Raw genomic sequence first — 21,654 nt, 5'->3', positions numbered from 1 at the left:
TTTTTCCTGTCTCGTGACACAAGATCAAGGGGACAGTCAATGAAATTGAAAGGAGGAAAATTCAGAACTAAGAAAAGGAAATACTTTTTCACACAGCACCTAGTTAGACTGTGGAACTCCTTGCTACAGGATTCCATTTAGGCAAAGTATCTTGCAAGGTTCAAAGAAGGATCGATCATTTACATAAATAACAAAAATATCCAGAGTTATGGTTAATGCTTAAAGAAAGTTTTGCAAGGGATATGAAACTATATACTTTGGGGTTAAACCACTCTCCTTTTGGGGTTAAGGTGAGGCCTTTGTGGGTGACAGATTATTGCACATCTGCCTAATGCAAGGTTTCATAGATTCCAAGACCAGAAGGGACCATTATGATGATCTAGTCTGATCTCTTGTATAAAACAGGCCATAGAACTTCCCCAAAATAATTAATAGATTATCTTTTAGAAAAACATCCAGTCTTGATTTAAAAATTGTCACTGATGGAGAATCCACCACATCCTTGGGTATGTTGTTCCAATGGTTAATTATTCTCCTTGTTAAAACTTTATGCCTTATTTTTAGTTTGAATGTCCAGCAATTGCATTGTTACACCTTTTCCTGCTAGAATGAAGAGCTCATTATTAAATATTTGTTCCCCATGTAGATACTTGTAATCAACTCACTCTTTAATCTTCTCTTTGTTAAGCTAAATAGCTTGAGCTCCTTAAGTCTATCGCTAGAAGGCATTATTTTGTAATCCTTTAATCATTCTTGTGGCTCTTCTCTGAACCTTCTTCAGATTATCAACATCTTTCCAGCTCTGGTGCCCACAATTCAGGAAACAGTATTCCAGCGGTAGTTGCACCAGTGCCAAATAGAGAGGTAAAATAACCTTCCTACTTGAGATTCATCTGTTTAAGCACCTTCCTCTGAAAAAGCTGGTGCTGGCCACTGACCAAGACCGAATACTGGACTAGATGGACCACAGACCTGATCCAGTATAGCAATTCCTATGTTCCTGAATTTTGGCTGAAGGGGGATATTTTTTTTCTTTTCCAAATAATCTAATCAGATATAGTAATCTCCTTTGGAGGGAGATGACCTGGATGGCTGAGCTGTTACATACCAATCTGGAGATCAAATAATAATCTTTCATTCATTCAGTCCAAGAAAGACCTCCCTCAAAATGCAGTTGAAAGAAATGAAAAAGTAGATTTTCTGATCCTTAAAAGAGTTGAGAAAAAAAAAAAACAAAAACTGGACTCTGTATGGTTCTATCCAGCTAAGAAGCCCTCAATGTAACATTTTAAAAAATGCATCAGTTACAACAGGATCTGTGAGCTCCCCATTAAGGGCATGGCTACACTTGCAGTTGTAGAGCGCTGGGACTTAAACCAGCCTTCGGAGACCACAACAGGGAAAACGCTGTCGAGTGCTTACACACTCAGCTGGAAGCGCACTGGCATGGCCACATTAGCAGCTCTTGCAACGCCACAAAGAGCAGTGCATTTTGATAACTATCGCAGCATGCAAGTGGCTGCAACATGCTTTTCAAATGTGGGGAGTGGGGTGGAGTGTGACAGGGAGTGTGTTGTGTGTATGTGGGGGAAGAGAGTGGTTTTTGGGGGGGCTGAGAGCATGTCAGTGAACTTGTAAGTTCAGACAGCAGCAGACCTCCCTCCCCCCACCTCTCTCTCTCTCTCTCTCTCACTCAAAGCAAGCCGCATTCCTCAGTAATGGTTCTTTTGTCCTGGAGCAGATAAGCAGCCAGCTGTCAGAAATGGAGCTTTGAAACGGCATATCCGCATTCCTACAGTGAGTTCAAAACGATGACAAGAGTGGCCACTTGACTTAAGAGGATTATGGGACGTTTCCGGAGATCAATCAGAGCGCAGTAATGCAACACCTCGTTCACACTGGCGCTGCGGTGCTTGAGCAGGGGTGCAGGAAACATTATTCCACTCGCCGAGGTGGAGTACCAGCAGCGCTGTAGCCACGGAGTCAGAGCGTTCTACGTGTCTTGCCAGTGTGGACGGGAAGTGAGCTAGTACACCCTCGGCTCCTTTATTGTGCTGTAACTCGCAAGTGTAGCCAAGCCCTAATTCTCACACTATACTCTTCTTGATTCAAATACAGAGGGGAATAACTAGTTGAGAACTAAAGGCAAAATCAAAGAAAAAACTAAAATCATATAAAATATCTTTTCATAAATTAAGAGATTTTAAGGCCCGAATGAACCATGACCAGGAAAGTTTCACTCAGTGTTTACTGCATCAAAACCAATAACCTGGGGTTGAGCTAGTGTATATTTCTTAGAAAGACTTCAGATCTTCATTTAAATACTCCAAGTGATGGAGAATCTACCCTATTCCGTGGTAATCTGTTCCTGTGGGTAAATATTGTCACTGTTAAAAATTTGCACCTTATTTTCAGTTTGAATTTTTTAACTTCTGTTTCTAGCCATTGGATCATCTTATGCTTTTGTATGCTAGATTATAATCCTCTAATAATATATAACTTCTCTTCATATAAATATTTGTATACCATGATCAAATTGCCTCTTAATGTTTTCTCTGATAAACTAAATAAATTGTACTCCTTAAGTCTCTCTTTGTAAGGCATGTTTTCCAGACCTCATGTCGTTAGCTATCTTGTACATTAAAGTCTGTGGAATTATTGTATTTTTGGACAGAGTCGTCCTCACTCTAGATCACAGAAATATATAGTTGATAATTTGGGATACAGATATCTCCCCTAGAGAAAACTTCATCCGAGCAACACTGATGGCACAAAACTACTCAGCTAATCCCTCATTAAAACCTTGAAGGATTCCTCGATGAAATAAGTCCAGAAAACTGAGTCAGAGAACCTAGGAGCAGTTACAGAACAGCCAGCCTTAATTCCATGTGCTTCTAATGCAGACAGAGCTGCATGTTCTTTAATCCCTCTATTCCTGTGGCACCTGAAAATGGTTCTCCAGCAGTAGTAAAACGGGTTCCTCTTGTGGGAGGATGGTGGTGGGGATGCTGAGCCAGCTTGCCCAAGATTTAGGGGTCAAGATGAAAAAAAGAATTTTATGCCTGTGACCAGTACAGCCACAGCCACATAGGCTTTAGAAATGATCAAAAAGGGATATCATAAAGATTTTCAGTGTTCTCCTCCTATTGCATTCTTTTCCCCACCAAGAGAAGTAGTAAGTCATATTGGACTCAATTCAGAACTTACTATATCCATCAGCAGAAGAGAGAGGAGCAGGTTTATACTTCAAATTCTGTGTTATCACTGAAAACAAAACAAAACACAAAACTGGAGGCTTCCACCCATTACTCACTTTCTTGTCTTTGGATCTGCAGATATGTTAAGCTCTCCATATTTTGGAAATTGCCCCCTCGTGATCTCCTGTGTTCAGCTGATCTAAGGGAAGTCTTCCTCTGTGTCCCCATTAACTCCTGCCAATCAATATTTTCTCCAGTTTGCTATCCAGAATCAATGTTTGCAAATCAAGACTATGCCACTGAGCCTCTCACCTGCCCCTTGGATGTATCTGAAACTGATGAAGATCCTAGTACCAGGTCTCACGTAGGAGGGAATCATATCTTTCATTACCTATTTAACCTCTTGGTAAAAGCTTTGTCCATAGAATCAGCAGTCCAGCACAAATTCAGGACAACTCAGGTTCATAGATAACTTACAGTGTAACTCCTTAATGCCACTTCAAAACACCAGCCCCCTAGTTACCATATAAAGTCCATCTTGTGCCTGGTCGTCTTATTTTGTGAAAAAAGCCTCAAGCTATATAGTACACAATTGATCAGTTTCTCAATACTACACAATCTTGACATGGAGCTGCTTTTGGTTAACTAGATTGGTAGTATAATATGTAAACATAGTCCGATAGGCAGTGCTTTCTATGTATATGCCTGCATAATGTTTTCATGAGAAATGGGAGCTTCCTATCTCTCGTCGGGCCGGGGCTGGACTCTCCAGTCCACATGTCCACATGCTCGCAACTTCCTCATCCTATGCTGCCTAGCCTCAACTTAAGTTAGAGTTCTGAGGAACAAACAGCCCTAATGTATGCCACTAGTGTAAGGCCCCTTGGTGACCTTAAACCATGGGGTATGAGGCACAGTTGTGCTCCACTCTGCCTTGCTCCTCTTCCTTTCTCCTAGTCCACCCCGTGGCATGCATCTGACTCACCCTTTCTTCCTCTTGTGCCAGGGGTGTGGAGAAGGCTGGCACAGAAGTCAGTTCTTCTGCCTGCCCTAGCTTTTTTCCAGATGAGTTTCCTTGTGCAGAGGAAATTCTGTGCTGGGCATATCTGGCCATTTGAAGTCCATGTGTTGCTGCTATGTTCAACCATGCAAAATGGATTTAACAAACCAGAGTCTATGACCCTTAATGCTTCATTCTATGCTTTGTGGAAGTCTAGGCACAACCTACTCAGAGTCAGTAAGCCCCTGGAGGAGCCTTTATCAAGGCCCAGATGAACAGAATATTTTTCTGTTTCAAGGCAATTAGTCGCACCAGGAGACTTTCTACAGAATAAACCGTCTGGAGCTGTGAGCAGCAGTAAGCGCTGTAGAGAACTTTCTTCACACAATTCCCCCAAAACAGTTTCACCATTCACATGGCAAGTGATAACAGAATGACAGTGGCCTGTGTACAATCATGCCATCAGAAGATTAACTCTTTATAAGGAACTAACTATCTTGAGCAAAATGATTTACATACATGGAAGACTGATCTCCAAGCTATTTGGCTCATGTAGAACACACAAGGGGGAGCTATAGGTAAGAAGGAACTAAAGAAATCTTATATTAAATAACATAGATTCATAGGTAGAACTCCTGTTGACTTCAGGAGGGCCTGGATTTCCACCACAGATTTAGTGGCAAGAAGGGACCATATCATCAATTGTATCTGTCCATACAAATCCAATTACTGATTAATTTTAGTGGTGTGGAAGGAGAACAGTTAAGCCTTTCTCATGGGCAAATAAGGAGCTATGAACAAGTTGTAGCTGGATGGTGATGAAGGGGAAGAACACATTTTCAGTATAACATGCAGTTGGTCCCTATGTAATAATTGTGTCCTGAGATAAATAGGATGCAGTAGTTCTGTAAATAAGATGCATTAGTTATTGTGTAAGTAAGTATATGGCAGAGATGTTTTTGTCACATTGACCATAATTTTTAATTTTCTTGACTTTTGTGCATAATTGCAAGCATGACATTGCATTATTTTATGTATTTATTGTATTGGTTAAGACTAGTATTATGGAAATATGTCCCGTTAGCTCTTTGGTGCTAGGAAGTCATACTTCTTAACTTGACATTATAAGTAAAATGCCTACCAAGCAAGTACTTATCAGTTGTTGATTGATATGTATAAATGGTTTACAAGCATTTTGAATTCATTCATTCAATACTTCCAATTTTCATTATGCTGTTCCCTTTATCTAGTCTGCCAATAAGAAACCTCGAAAGTCTCCAGGAGATAAGAGTCGTTCTGAACCTGGAACTAGAGGAATAGGTCGTGGAAGAGCTAATGGTCACCCTCAACAGAATGGAGAAGGCGGGGACCCTGTCACTTTGTTTGAGGTGGTGAAACTGGGGAAAAGTGCGATGCAGGTAAAATAACCAATGTGCTGTTTGTTCATCTTTGTTGCAGCTTGGTCACTCAATATTTTCAGACTGTAACAGTTTTTGTAAACTGTCGTATTGTGGTTGTATTTTGGATAATCTGTATCAGACTGATGGACTCTCTGGGTATTATGCTAAGATTTTTCCCCTCGGCTTGTATGCTGAAAGAAATGAGGAATGTGATCAAGGTGGAGATTATATGTGGAATAACTATAGTCCTAGAAGAAGTCTTCTACTTTAGTAAATTTCTTCACTATTTTGTTGTTTTAAAATGGAAAAACAAGTGAGTACTAAAATTAGGGAACATTTAAAGCAGCTTTTCATGAAGGTTATCATGTATTAAGTATAGCAAGGCAGAAAAGATGTGAGATGTTTAATCACAGCAGGTAAACTTTTCAAAAGTACTGAAATGACTTAGAGCCCAATTCCCATTTTCAGTTAATTCTAGGGAAAAGAATTCACAGCCTTCACCTCCAGGATTACAGGCTTCTGGCTAGTGGAATCATTCTACTAGAATGGGCTAGTCAATTATTTTTCGTCAAGATCCAGACTCCACAGAGAAAATAATAATATAAAAATAAATAAAAAGATTTCAGGGTTCATTCAAAAGCGTCTGGATTTGGCCTGCGATCTATCTATTGACTACCCCTGCACTAGAACATTAATTTTCACTGTGGACTCCTAGGACTGCAGAGACCTTCCTGGTGCAGTGTAGGAATGAAGTATTTTGACAGCTGAGTAGTAGAAGATTCAGGTATTGGGAAGGAAGGTAAGGTTATGAAAGAAACACTATGCTTGGTTTGATGCTTATATACGTATAAGCATCTCTTAGGGAGATTTAGGCTAAGCCACTTAAGTGCTTTTGAAAATTTTATTCTAAATGACTTAGCCTAAGTCCCATTGACTTCTAGTAGCACGTAGGCGCCTAAGTGCCTAAGTCACTTTTGAAAACAAGATTGTCCAAAGTCACTTAAGCCCTTTTGAAAATTTTACCTACCAGACAAATCCATGATGGGACTGGGTTGTGGATTAATTTAGAGAATGTAGGAGTAAACCTGAAGAAAATCAGAATTCTAAAGCTTTTTACATTTTGTGAATTTGGGGATGTAGGATTTACCCTTCTCATCTAGTAGATGAAGACAGAACAAATTTTCTCATAACAGGAGTATGGAAATCTTCCTGGTGCATTATCTTCATTTTGTTTTACTGCATCAGAGCTATCACTTCTGTTCATTTTCAGTTTTGTTTTGGCAGGATTCCAAGGTTATTTTGGAGTTTTTCAGTTTTATTATGAGATAGGAGATATGATATGATCTGTGTTTGCTGTTTATCTGAGAGCCATTGATAAAAATGGAAGCCAGAGAAAAGATACAAGTGACTGTTTTGCTGCTGTAGATTTTTTTTTTTAAATGCCTTTGTGAGTGGAACTCAGGTGTTTAAGAAATAGTTGCATTGCTTCTGTTCTGAATAGGATCCACTTATAGCAAGATATAAAGGTGGTGGGAACACAGATTCCAACAGTACTGCCTGTTCTTGGCAAATTTCAAAGGAGAAATTTGTGTGTTGTGACACTTTGGGATTCAATTCAGAAGGAAGTGAGTTAGGGAAAGTGGCAGTTTAATGAATTTATTTATTTATTGTGAAAGAAGTGTGCTGAGCTTGTTGGAAGAGGGGTCTTTTTAAAGGGCAGGAGCCCTGGGCACATGAAGAAAGTAGTAGTGTGGGGAAGGTCACTCTAATGCCTGGGGCAAAATTTTCAGAAATTCCTAAGTCCCATTTTCAGTAGTAGCTTAGGCACTTAGGTTTACCCCGGTCAACAGTAAAAAATGACTCATTACTGACAATAGGTGTTAGTACAGATAGAGCTGAAATGCTTAACACTTGTTTAGTTGCAAATATAGACTGAGAAAAACCACGTTCACCAGTGTTTCAGAAACCAAGGTTAAAAACTAATCAGACTTGGGGATATATATATATATATAATATATATGTCTTTTCTACCCTTTCATTCCTCCTGAGGGCCTCCATACTGACTTGTAGAGATTGGTGTATGCAGTGTTGTTGTAGCTATGGTGTTCCTGGGACATTTGAGAGACAAGGTGGATAAGGTAATAAATTTTATTGGACCACTTCTGTTGGTGGGAGAGACAAGCTTTCAAGCTTACACAGACCTGAAGAAGAGCTCTATGTAAGCTTGAAAGCTTGTCTCTCTCACCAACAGAAATTGGTTCAATAAAAGGTATTACCTCACCCACCTTGTCTCTCTTGTAGAGCTTGTGACACGATCATTACGAAGGGACAGAGTTCTTGTTAGTGGCTCTTTCTGTGCAGGTCTTTGCAGTGCACAACAATAACATTATTGAACCTACCAACTTTCAGACAATACTATATATTCTTGTGTTGGTAGATGGCACTCTATGTACATATACATGTGCATTGATGTATTTTTTTTATAGAGTGCTCTGTAATATCTCTCCCTTTTTAATCAATAACATAGTCTTTGAAATTACAAAGCAACTTTACTGCTCTTTTGCTTCATGTAGTTTTATTTTCAGGCCTTCCTCCTGTTGCTGTTTGCCCTCAGGAGATTTCTGTGCTCCTAGATTTTTCTGGCATTGTCTTTGCGAACTCATGAAGCTCAAGTGAACTCACTTCGCATTGATTGCAGACTTTCCTTATATCTTGATCTGTGGTAGGATTCATTTGTCTCTTCTGTTCAGGATAATTTTTTGTTGGTTCTTCTAAGGGAATTCTAGTTGCAGAGGTAGAGTTGTTTGTATTTCTACCATGTGCTATTCTTTGTAAATATTCCCTGCCCCCTGTCTGTTGTCTCTGTTGTTAGATATTGACTGTTCTATGTGGAATTCAAAGAGCATTTTGGTACCTCTGTCATAGTAGTATTTGACTTGTTGCCATTGCTGTTTAATTTGTGTTCTCAACCTTTCCACTGCAGCTTTGTTCAAAAGTTGTTCTGTAAGTAACAGCCTGTATGTGGTGTGACATGAGATGCCGTTCTGGTCTGCTCTCCATGCCTTCTGTTGGTGTATTTTTCCAGTCAAGTGATGCTGTGCATGGGTCTTTGTTATGCCAGTACGGCTTTTTTACCAACTACTTGGCAATCTTGAGATCTGCTTCAGCTTTACCATTAGACTGGCTGTGATGCAGAAAGGATGTGATATGTTCAAATCCTGCGTATGCTGCAAACTGAAAATTTACCTACAGGCCCACTGAGACCCATTATCTGTATCAACAATTTCTGGGATTCTATGCTGATTCTTCATAGCATTAAGTGGTAGAAGCTGCTCTTGTGTGCACAGGATTTTTTCCTAATAAAATCAGAAATTATAATCAAGGATTAGGAGGGATACTTGATTTCCTAATATATGTAGGTCCATGCCTGACTTGCTCTGCGATAGATCAAATATTTAGTGCATCATGAGTGATGTGCTAGGAATTTATTGCAGATACTTCACTGATGTATGAAATCTTTGACTTCACTGCTTATGTTTGGCCAACACAGGACATCTTGGCCCTATGTAAACATGCTTCAACACCAACAGGTTTCAGTGTATGAAAGCTAGCATTTCAGGATTTCAGACCTTTAGGGTCTTTACCCTACTGCCTTAATATAGAATACCATTTTGTAGTGTCAGTTTATTTGAACTGAATATTGGCTAGACAAAGAAAATCTAAGTGGCTGGGCAGATGTCTTCCTGTCTGGTCATCCTGACCTATAGACTGTTCCAAATGCTTAAAATTGACTGTGCATTTGGGTATGTCTGTATCTGGGGCACCTGCTTATCTGTCACACAATAGAATTCTGCTTAGCTGATGTTTCTGATGAAACGCCGCCTCCTGATGCATGTAGAAGATTTCATAATCAAGGGCTGTCAAGCTCTCACTGTCTTTTGGCACTCATGTTGTGGACAGAAGATGTGCACAATCAGAACATCAGGATGAACATGAAAGACAATCTTTTGCATTGTACATGCAAGTGATATTTTTGATATTATTTCAAGATAGTTTGGAGCTGTTAACAATAGCTTTTTGAATATTAATTTCAAAGGTTTGTTGTCTGTTTCTGCATGGATATGATCATGGCCCAGGAGATACTGGTCAAACTTGGTATATGGAAAAGCAGTGAGTAGGAATTCTTTCTGTATTTGAGCATGTTGGAAAGTGTGTCCTGGAAGCAAGTGCTATTGACTGATCATTTTGTAATAATGTTGCACCCATTCTGCATTCACTAGCATTATATTAAATTATACCATAATATTTCAGGATCAGATGGTTAATCACTCACTTTTGGATCTGTTTGAAAGCATTTAGCTGATGGATTTCCCAACACCATCCTGCATCTTTTTTAGTCAGTCTTTTAAGGGGTTCACCGATCTGTGAGAAGTAGGGAAGAAATTAACAAATCTCAAAAAGAGCTATACTTTTTGCACATTTTTTTTGATTGGGCATGTCCAAAATTACTCAAACCTTTTCATGGTCTGGTTTTCATAGATTTTAAATCCAAAAGTGACCATTATTATAGGAGAGCAAAAGCTCTACCATAGTGAAGGTTGAGACTGGTTTTCTGTTTCAACTTCACTTTTCTAAGTGCTCTAAAATGTACAGTTATCAGATATTAATACAATCCAAGTATGCCTCATAGGGATGCAGAGTTCTGATAGTGATCCAAATTTGGGCAACCCAGGGCAGAAATCTGAATTTAAAAAAAAAGAAGCAGGCATATTGCACCAATGTGCCTCTAGCAAAGAGGATATTTATTTTGAACAAATGTAATCTGAGAAAAGCACAATATTTAGAAAGTGCTAATACTTTTAAAAAAGAAAATAAACTATACAGGCAAATACTCTCTGGGAGGGGAGGATGATTAGGAGTGGAAGAGTAGACGGAGGGAGGGGTTGTTTGATCAGGTGATGGGGAGGGGAAGGGGACTGGGGGAGTGGAAGAGGAGGTGTGGGACAATGCTATGGGAACATGAGGGTGTTGAATTCTCTTATTTAATTTTTCTCTCTCCAAAAACCTATATGCATTTGGTTGGAGGCATTCTTCTTTCTTATATCTTCTCACCATTATTGTAATCCTGGTTGCATCCACACTTGCTTCTTTGAAAAGCTTCCATTTTTCTTCTATGCAGTGTTGTTGTAGCCATGCTGGTCCCAGGATATTAGAGAGACTAGGTGGACGAGGTAATATTTTTTTTTACACCAACTTCTGTTAGTGAAAGAGACAAGCGTTCGAGCTTACACAGAGGTCTTCTTCAGACTCTAGTTTTTCTATGTCATCTGTCAGTGTCTTTAACTCTGCAAATCTACTGGGGAGTTGCGTCAGCAAAGGTGCATTTCAAGGTGCATCTGCTACATTTCTACTATTATGCACGCTGTCTGCCTTGAGTGATGTCATTTTTAATTTTATTTTGATTGTCCCAGTGACAAGATGATGGTCATTTCCAACATCAGCACTTGTATACACCGTGGTGTCCAACAGTGATCTTCACCTACACCTACTAATGGCAACGTGGTCAAGCTGCTGCTGGATGAAGACATCATTTGTTCTCCATGTCAGTTTGTCTGTCCTTGTGTGAGAATAGTGTTTCCCCAAATGCAAAGATTATATAGTCCGCAGAGTTCAACAAAACATTCGCCATTTTCATTCTGCCTTAGGATGCCATTTCTGCTCATAATGTGTTCATATCCAGTATTATCAAAACTATCTGTGCATTTAGATCTCCCATCAGGATAAGAATGTCATATTTCTTGGTATTGCCAAAGATACTCTGCTGTCTCTCATAAAAACAGTCTTTGATCAGTTTTCATTATTTGTTAGCACTGAACAACTATGACTTTTGCATGGATCGTCAGTGAGCAGTCAATATTCTTAAATTAACAGGTTCCCATTCTTTCAGTAGCTTCCTTACTCAATAATAAGCCTTCTTATTCCTGATGTTTATCATCCTCTCTTCCCGAATAGAAAACAGTCACACAGATGATAATTTGCTTCGTCCAGTCCATCTCATCTCACTCAGTTCAAGTATAATTAGGCCAAAGATTTTTATTTCTCTGATAACTCATGGCAGTCTCCTGTGCTCCAAAGCGATTTAAGATTCCAACTTTACTTGTGAAGTAGCTGTTTCAGATGGAGCGCTTCCTTGATTCTTTGATTCTTTGATTCTGGCTTTGATTCTTTGATTCTGGCTTTGATTCTCCATCATCGCAGTGTTGGCTGAATTTACTGGTTGGCCAGAACTATCTTGTCTTCTTTCCAGTGGATTATAGTTCTCCACAGCTGGTGTTCGTATTTGCAAGTCTGACACTTGCTTATGGTTTTTGTGTCTGTTACAGCATTTTTTACGTTTGGTAGCCTGACTCTTAACAACCTACTAGGAAGATTGGTGGACTGCCTTTAATCTGGCTTCTGCCCTTTGACCTATCTGTCTTTGGTAACCCTACAAAGAATTACACTCCCTCCAGCATAGCTCTCAGGGTCTTCAGAGCTCTCAAGCCTTCCCATCATGTCAAGATACAGTCCCAGCTATTCTAGAACAAAAATATGCAAATACAGACAAGGAAGTTAAAAGATCAGGCAGAAGAGTTGAGAGAATAGATGGAAAGCAAAGCAAGAGAAGCTGAGAAGATGTACAAGAGAGGGGATTATAAAAAGCTTTTTCTAGTATCCAAACAACTGACATCACAGTTCTCGAATTGTTGAGGCATTGTGAAGGCTTGAGAAGGTACACTTTTAACATAGAAGCCTGTTGGATGAAACATGTCAAGGCTGTGCTCAACCAGCCAGAACCACTAACATCCATTGAGGGATGTGAAGAAATAGTGAACTTACCTACATTCCCTGAGAAGATTTATTGAGAAGCTTGGAATACCCGCAGAAGATTATTTTTAACTTCATTGATTTTACAAAAGCATTTGTTAGTGTCCACAGAGAAGCACTCTGGAAGATCTTGATCCACTATGGAATTCTAGCAGAGATTGTTGATTTGATGTGTCTTATATGACAAGTCTGCATGCTGCATTAGGATAGAGAGCAGACACACAGAATAGTTTTAAGATTTTCTGGTGTAAGGCAAGGTTGCCATACCACCCCCGCTTCTATTCTGCATTGTCATAGACTTTGGGATGAGAACAGTGATGGTTGTTGCCAAAGATACTGCTATTGTTTGGGCAAGAAATAAACTGCCTTCCAATGAATGTGTTTAACTACCATGCATTACTTTCAAAATATGACCTTTTAAACTGGGATTTCATGACAGTATTTATTGATAATCTCCCAGCGGATGTTTGAGAAGAGTTTAATTCCTTTGTGATGGAGGGCCATTTTGTTACAAGGACTTCTCTTCAGGCAGCACTTTTTGCTGGTGACACAGCTTCTGGGGTTGTGGTGACATCTGTCACACAGCTTAGAGCCTCTTGGCTTTAGATGTCTGGGATCCCTACAGAAATACAACAGACTCTTGAGGAACTACCTTTTGAGGGATGCAATCTCTTCTATGACAAGACTGATGAAGCATTGCATTTTCTCAAGGATTCTCAAGCATCACTACATTCTCTTGGGTTCTGTACAGCAACCTTACAGAGGAGGCAATACAGATCTATGTATAGAAAGCTTTAGTACGCTTCCAGACAGGCTGATAAGTCTCAGGGGCATCTTAAAACTCAGAAGGCCACCAGCTCCTACTACTTTGGACACATCACACCAACGCTCATCTGTTCCAAAGCAGTCTATGTGACTGCTTTCCTCCCAATCACTTCCATTGGAAACAAGTTGTGCCATTTTGTTGGATCAGTGAGTTCTGAGAACTGTGAAGCTAGGTTACATGATTTAATTTCAGTCTATCTTATCTATCTACTTTTCAGTGACCACTCTCATGAGTCTGCACTTTAAGAGATGCAGATTCTTCTTCCTCTGAGCAATAGAGGAAGTGCCCCTTCAACCTAGGAGGAGGGATTTCTACTCTCAGTACTTCTTTATGCCCAAGGTCTGAGGACCATCCTAGATTTGCAAAAACTACACACGTTTATCAACAAAATGAAATTTCGGATGGTATCCCTTGCTTCCATTATTCCTTCCTTGGATCCTGATGACAGATGTGCTGCTCTTGATTTGCAGGGTTGCAAATCATGTGGGCATCTAACCGAGCCACAGGGAGTATCAGGTAGATAGTGACAGGTCTCCACTACCAATATACTGTCCTCCCCTTTGGTCTGTCCTTGGCTCCAAGGGTCTTTATCAAGTGCATGTCAGTTATAAATGGCTCACCTCAGGAGAATTGGCAGGTATTTCTGTATCTGGAAATACAGAAATACCCACCAGTTGTTTGATCTATGGCCAGTTAAGTCAAGAAATGGAGGATAACGTGCAGTAAACTCACTCCCTGTTTGTTCAGCTGGGCTGATTAATAAACTAGGACAAATCAGTTCTGTCCTGAGTACAAAGAATTGAGTTCATTGGAGTGAAGGACAGGTTTCAAGCTATTCTAGATTCTGCAACAGCCTGCAGTCCCATCCAAGGGCAACACTGAGGATTTGTCTCTGGTGGTTGGAACATATGGCTTCCGGCATGTATCTGACTCAGCCTGTCGGACTACAGCTGCGATGCATGCAGGCTTGGCTGAAGCGAGTCTGTCACGCAAGCAAACATTCTCTGGGCATGCTGATTCACAAAATTGCCAGGGTTCTGTTCTGAGATTGGTGGAAGAACTCAATCAGTGCATGCAAAGGGTTGCCATTCTCTCTTCCCCTTCCACTGAAAACTGGTTAGAATGCATCTAACTTAGGGTAGGGTGCACACCTACAGGGAATGCAGGCTCAAGCACTATAGTCAGCTCAGGACTCAACACTGCATGTATATGTGCTGGAGCTAAGGCCATGCAGCAGGCATGCCAGACCTTTTTACTTTACATCAAGGGTTTAACAATTCAGATTCTAATAGACAATATCACAGCAATGTTCTGTCAGAACAAACAGGGTGGTTCCAGATCCAGTAAGCTATGTATTCAGAAAAGGATTACACTCAAGGCCTCTCATCTTTCAGGAGTACAGAATACTCTTGCAGACCATTTCAACAGAAAGTTCCTGGAGGATCATAGTTGATCCATGAGAAAAGTAACATAGTGAGGCTGATTTTCTAGAGACAGGGAATCCCCCGTGTAGACCTGTTTTGCAACAAAACAAAACAGAAAATGCCATCAATTCTGTGCCAGGGCAGGTTAGAACCCTGGTTCTCTCACGGATACATTCTGGTTACCAAGCAGGGGTGGAGGAGGGAAGACAGGAAATTGGGTACTATATGCACTTCCACAGATTCCACTCATCCTGAGGTAATACAACAACTAAAGCAGGACCACACAATGATCATCCTAATAGCTCTGGAGTGGCTGAAGCGACACTGGTTTTCTGACCTTCTGAGGCTTTCAGTTTAATCTCCTCTATTATTATTATCGGAATGGGATCTCTTGAGTCAAAGCCTCACTGCCTTCATCTCATGAGGGGGCTGTTGAGTGGCTAAATCCTCTGGAAAAGATTTGCTCTTCGGTTGTTCAGAACACTTCAATTAACAGTAGAAAAAGCTCCACTAGGACTACTGTCAAGGCTGATTTTCCCCAATCTGGCACTTTGAGTGTAGAAGGTGGGGGCCTGCAAGGATTCTAAAAAACTGGCCATTCCAGGGTTGTATTAAACTCCCAAGGTTACAGTTTCTCTCTGACCTTGGATGGTTAGTTGCTGCCACCACCCAAATGCAAAAAAACCCTTTGACACCAGAAAGGCGCACTTGGAAATTCCTTCCTGTGGGGTACCCTCAAGCCCTTTCACCCCCCCCCTCTGGCGAAGAGCTGAGAAAAAAAACAAAGGAAATCAGTTGTTGCCACTAGCTAATTTAACAACATATGCACAAACCTCTTAAGACACCAAAAATCCAATCCCTGTTCTTAAAAAAGGTAAATTTTATTAAAAACAAAAAGAAAATACATCTGGAACCTAGGCTTTTGCTAGATTTAAAAAACCCACTTACAAAATTTAAACATCAAGAATAACCTTCTTGAAGTCCAGCTTAAAGGTTACAAGCAAAACAAAAAGCATTTGGGGTTAGCACAGAGGAGTCCACAAGCCAATAAGAAATAAACAGATATAAACCTAATCGCGTCTTTCTGGACATCCCCTAATTTATTTACATATCTGGGGGTTCAGATAAGCAATCTCTAGGTATGAGCTGATCATTTTTCATATCTGGCTTAAGCTTCTCAGTGCATAACTGCTCCCTGTTCCTCTCTTTCCCGGAGAACCACAACACACAGACAAAAGGAAGTTTTTTCCCAATTTAAAAAAGTTTTAGGCCTCCCATTGGCTCTCTTGGTCAGGTCCCACTCCTTTCCTTTTACCTGTGGGCTTGTTAACCCTTTACAGATGAAGCAAGTAAAGAACCACCACCACAAGGAATTCCATAGCCAACTGGCTGGCTGAGTGTCCACAAAAGGGAGCTATTCCCCCCTCTTATTTATCATACTGAGTCAAAGCTTCACTGCCTTCATCTCAGGACGTGGCTTTTGAGTGGCTAAATCTTCTGGAAAAGATTTGTTCTTGGATTGTACAGAACATTTCAATTAACAGTAGAAAAAGCTCCATTAGGACTACTTACTTGGCAAAATGGAGAAGATTTTTAGTCTGGGCTGCTTGCTACAACGTATCTCCATACGATTTAGGACCAGATGGAGGATGTTACACTTCAAAGGGAGAGGCACCTCAATCAGTTCATTAGAGTGCATTTAACTGCCATATTATGCTAGGATGTTCCATTTTTTCCACACTCTGTTGGGAAGGTTTTTTAAATGGATTATGAGAATTTACTCACCAGTTAGAGGTCCAGTTCTGTCCTGGGACTTAAACTTGGTTCTTCTTGGTTCTTAATGTTCTTAAACCTATTATGATGTAAGTGAGGTACTGCCGTCTCAAAAATTATTGGCTCATTCCGTCAGAGCTCAGTAGCATTCCTAAGAAATATATCCCACGTGGACATTTGCAGAGAGACAACCTAGTCACAGTACATACCTTTGTAAAGCATTATGCCATCACAACTGGTTCGAGGGCTGAACCAGATATCGGAAAATTGTAATGCAATCTTCAGCTCGCGCCATCAGAAGGAATACTACTTGTATACACCTAAAATGGAATAGATATAACTTTCAAGTACTTGAAGAAAAAATGGTTACTTACCTGTACTGTAACTGTAGTAATTTGAGATGTATTGTGCACATATCAATTCCACAGCATGCTTCCCCCCACTTCCTTCTGTGTCAGTCTTATTACCATCATGATTCTTGGATGAAGGAACTGAAGAATGGTTGTGTGGCTCTGCCCCTTTTTACCCTCAGCTGGTGGCATGAGGCAATAAGAGTTTGCATAAACACATTAGAAGCAAGAGACAAAGGAAGGTGTAGGTTCCCTATTTAGCAGGGAAGAAGATGACCTTAAGAAGGCTGAGATGTTTAATGCCCGTTCTGCTTCAGTCGTCACTAAAAAAATTAATTGTGACCAGATACTTAACACAGTATTCGCAACAAGGGGGAAGGAACACAAGCCAAAAATAGGGAAAGAACAGTTTTAAAAGAATATTTAGATAAGTTAGATGTGTTCAAGTCGGCAGGACCTGATGAAATTCATCATAGGTTACTTAAGGAACTAGCTGATGCAGCCATGGAACAGTTAGCAATTATCTCTGAGAACTCATGGAGCAGGGTGAAGTTCTAGACAACTGGAGAAGGGCAAACAGAGTATCTATCTTTAGCAAGGGGGAAAAAGAGAACCCGTGGAATTATAGACCAGTCAACCCAACTTCAATACATGGAGGGATACTGGAAGAAATTATTAAAAAAATCATTTTGAAAGCCCCAAGAGGATAATAGGGTTATAGGAATAACCAGCATGGATTTGTTAAGAAAAAATTATGCCAAACCAACCTAATTTTCTTCAACAGGGTTACTAGCCTTGTGGATGGGGAGAAAAAACAGTGAGATATTTTGAGTTCAGTAAGGCTTTTGACACAGTCCTACATGTGCATAAGCAAACTACGGAAATGCCATATAGATGAAATTACTATAAGAAGGATGCACTGCTGGTTGAAATCCTTTACTCGGAGCAGTTATCAAGAGTTTGCTATCAATCTGGGAGGACATATCTAGTGGGTCACACGGGTCAGTCCTGGGTCCAATATTATTCAGTATTCTCATTAATGACCTGGATCATGGAGTGGAGAGTATGTTTATGAAATTTGCAGATGACACCAAGCTGGGAGAAGTTGCAAGCCCTTTGTAGGACTGGATTAGAATTCAAAATGACTTTGATAAATTGGAGAATTGGTCTGAATTCAACAAGATGAAATTCAGTGAAGTGGAAAGTACTTCATGTGGGAAAGAAAAATCAATTGCACAAGTACAAAATGGGGAATAATTGGTTATTCCAATTATTATAACCAATTAATAATTGGTTAATAATTGCTGAAAAGGATCTGGACATTCTAGTGGATCACAAATTGAATATGAGTCAACAATGTGATGTAGTTGCAAAAAAGGCTAATATTTTGGGGTGTATTAAGAGGAGTGTCATATGTAAGACATGAAAGGTAATTGTTCCTCTACTCAGCACTGGTGAGTTCTCCACTGGAATACTGTGTCCAATTCTGGATGCCACGCTTTAAAAAAGATGTGGATAAATTGGAGAAAGTCCAGAGGAAAGCAACGCAAATTATAAACAAAATTTAGATAACCTGACCTCTGAAGAAAAGTAAAAAAAAAAAAAAATTGGACAGGTTTAGTCTTGAGAAGAGAAGATTGAGGGAGGAACCTGATAAGTCTTCAAGTATGTTAAGTGCAGTTATAAAGAAGACAGTGATGGATAACAGTCTGGTCTCCATGTCCACTGAAGGTAGGAGAAGTAGTAATGGGCTTACTCTTCAGCAAGGGAGATTTAGGTTAGATATTAGGAAAAACTTTCAAACTATAAGGATACTGAAGCACTGGAGTAGGTTTTCAAGGAAGGTTGTGGAGTCTGTCATTGGAGATTTTTGAGAACAGGTTAGACAAACATCTATCAGGGATGGTCCAGGTATGCTTGGTCCTGCCTCAGTGCAAAGGGTTAGCACTAGATGACCTCTCAAGGTCCCGCCCAGCCCTACCATTTCTATGATTTTTGATTCTATGAGCAGGTGAGGTGCACAAGAGCCACCTCTTCGGGACTGGTATTGAAAACTCCGACTTGAATACACTGGGCGTGCACACACTTAAAGTGGAATAGATATATGTACAACACATCTTGAAGACCCAAGAGTTACACTAATTAACAGGTAAGTAACCATTTTCCAGGTCTACAGGGAGTAAAATAGACACCAGAGCACTTAAGTATCAGAGAACTTGCTTCTGCCTCCCAGCAGCCCAGGCAGATTAAGATGTATTGCTGATTTGTGCACAAGGTATGGACCATGTAGTAGAAAAGTCTTTTATGCTATAGTAAACAAAAATTAAAGCTGCAAAAAGGATAATTACTAGAATCTCAAGTGAAGGCCGTTTCCCTCCATCTATTTAGTGGTGCCTTCATGCTCAGTATGTTTTACTGCTAGCACCAACCCTTTGGTTAGGCTTGCTGGCTAGGCACTTATCAGACAGAATGTTTTAATCTTACCTATAAGTTATTTTCTCTGATAGGAATTCAATATCCCCCTGCATGAGAAGGAATAGAAGATTTTTCCCACTGATAATTCTTTGGTGTATATCTGTGAATAGTGCCATAATAGAGGCTCAAACTAATTGTATACCCCCATATTTAAAAAAAAAAAGTAAGAGAACAAAAAAATGCCACCATAGCTAAACAGAGTGAATGAGGTAGAGACCAAAAAAAAATTGTTTAAAAATTGGAGATCAAATCCAATGAAGGAAAATAGAAATGAGCATAAATTCTAGCAAGTCAAGTATAAAAGGCCAAACAATAAATTGAAGAGCAACAACCAAAAGACACAAAAACTAACTACAAAAAGTTTAAGTACACCAGATGCAGGAAACCTGCCAAGCCATCAGTGGGGTCATTGGACAATCAAGGCACGAAAGGAGCACTCAAGGAAGACCGGGCAAGTAAGAAGAAGCTAAATTAGTTCTTTGCATCTGTCTTCACTGCAGAGGATGTGAGGGAGATTCACACACCTAAGCGGTTCTTTTTAGGTGACAAAACTGAGGAACTGTTGCAGATCGAGGTGTCAGTAGAGGAGGTGGAACAAATTTATAAATTAAACTGTAGTAAGTTATCAGGAGTGTATAGCATTCACCCAAGTATTCTTAAGGAACTCAGATATGAAACTGCAGAACTAACAACTGTGGTGTGTAACTTACTACTTAAATCAGTCTCTGTACCAGATGATTGGAGGGTAGCTAATGTGACACCAATTTTTTAAAAAGGCTCTAGGGACAATCCTGACAATTACAGGCCAGTAAATCTAACTTCAGTACAAGGCTAATTGGTTGAAACTATAGTAAAGAACAGAATTATCAGACATAGAGATGAACACATTATATTGGGGAAGAGTCATCTTGGCTTTTGTAAAGGGAAATCATGCCTGATCAACCTATTAGAATTCTTTGAGACGGTCAACAAACGTGGAGAAGGGTGATCCAGTGGATATAGTGTACTTGGACTTTCAGAAAGCCTTTGACAAGGTCCCTCATCAATGGCTCTTAAACAAAGTAAGCTGTCATGGGATAAGAGGGAGGACTCTCTTGTGGATAAGTAACTGTTTGAACAAAAGGCAGGACTAAATGCTCAGTTTTCACGGTGGAAAGAGATAAATAGTGATGTCCCCCAAGGATCTGCACTGGGACCAGAGCTGTTAAATGTATTCATAAACGATTTGGAAAAAGGGGTACACAATGGGGAGGCAAAGTCTGCAGATGATACAAAATTACTCAAGATAGTTAAATTCAAAGCAGACTGCGAAGAGTTACAAAGGGATCTCACAAAACTGGGTGACTGGGGAACAAAATGGCAGATGAAATTCAATGTTGATAAATGCGAAGTAATGCACATTGGAAAACATCCCAACTATACATTCAAAATAATGAGGTTCTAAATTAGCTGTTATCACTCAAGAAGGAGATCTTGGCGTCATCGTGGATAGGTCTCTGGAAACATCTGCTCAGTGAAGAAAGCTAACAAAGTTAGGAACCTTTGGGAAGGGATAGAAAATAAGACTGAAAAGATCATAATGCCACTATATAAATCCATGGTAACCCTCATCTGGAATACTGTGTGCAGCTTTGGTCTCCCCATCTCAAACAAGATATGTTAGAATTTGAAAAAGTACAGAGAAAAAGGCAACAAAAATAATTAGGGGTATGAAACAGCTTCCATATGAGGAGACTAAAAAGAATGGGACTGCTCATCTTAGAAAAGAGAGGACTGGTGAGGTGCTGGGAGGGAGGGGAAAGGAGGTATAAATTTAAATAAATAAATTAAAATTAAATTAAATAAATATTTTTTTTTAATTATAGGAGATATCTCCTAGAACTGGAAGGGACCTTGAAAGGTTATTGAGTCTAGCCCCTTGCTTTCACTAGCAGGATCAAGTATTGATTTTGTCCCAGATTCCTGGGTGGCCCCCTCAAGGATTGAACTCACAACCCTGGGTTTAACAGGCCAATGCTCAAACCACTGAGCTATCCCTCCCCCCAATGATGATAGAGGTCTATAAAATTATGAATGGCGTGGATAAAGTGAATAAGGAAGTATCATTTACTCCTTCACACAGGTGTCTCCCAATGAAATTAGTAGGCAGCAGGTTTAAAACAAACATAAGTACTTCTTCACACAAGGCAGTCAACATGTGGAACTCATTGCCAGGAGATGTTGTCAAGACCAAAAGTATAACTGGGTTAAAAAAAAAAATTAGATAAATTCATGGAGGATAGGTCCATCAATGGCTATTAGTCAAGATGATCAAGGATGCAACCCTGTGCTCTGGGTGTCCC

The 21,654-nt window shown here is 40.0% G+C and overlaps 1 protein-coding gene across 4 annotated transcripts in view; it reads left to right on the top strand.

Annotated features, from left to right (window-relative positions):
* The window catches only part of STAG1 (stromal antigen 1), a 384,051-nt gene that overhangs the window by 81,076 nt on the left and 281,321 nt on the right, over nt 1–21,654 (top strand). For all 4 annotated transcript variants that reach the window (XM_034781835.1, XM_034781837.1, XM_034781839.1 and 1 more), the window contains one exon: nt 5,448–5,615. In XM_034781835.1, the coding sequence (XP_034637726.1) occupies nt 5,448–5,615 (168 nt within the window). The remainder of the gene's footprint in view (nt 1–5,447; nt 5,616–21,654) is intronic.

This window comes from Trachemys scripta, chromosome 9 (genome assembly GCF_013100865.1).
Source record: "Trachemys scripta elegans isolate TJP31775 chromosome 9, CAS_Tse_1.0, whole genome shotgun sequence".
Lineage (NCBI taxonomy): Eukaryota > Metazoa > Chordata > Testudines > Emydidae > Trachemys > Trachemys scripta.
This window is presented reverse-complemented; position numbering and strand designations above follow the sequence as displayed.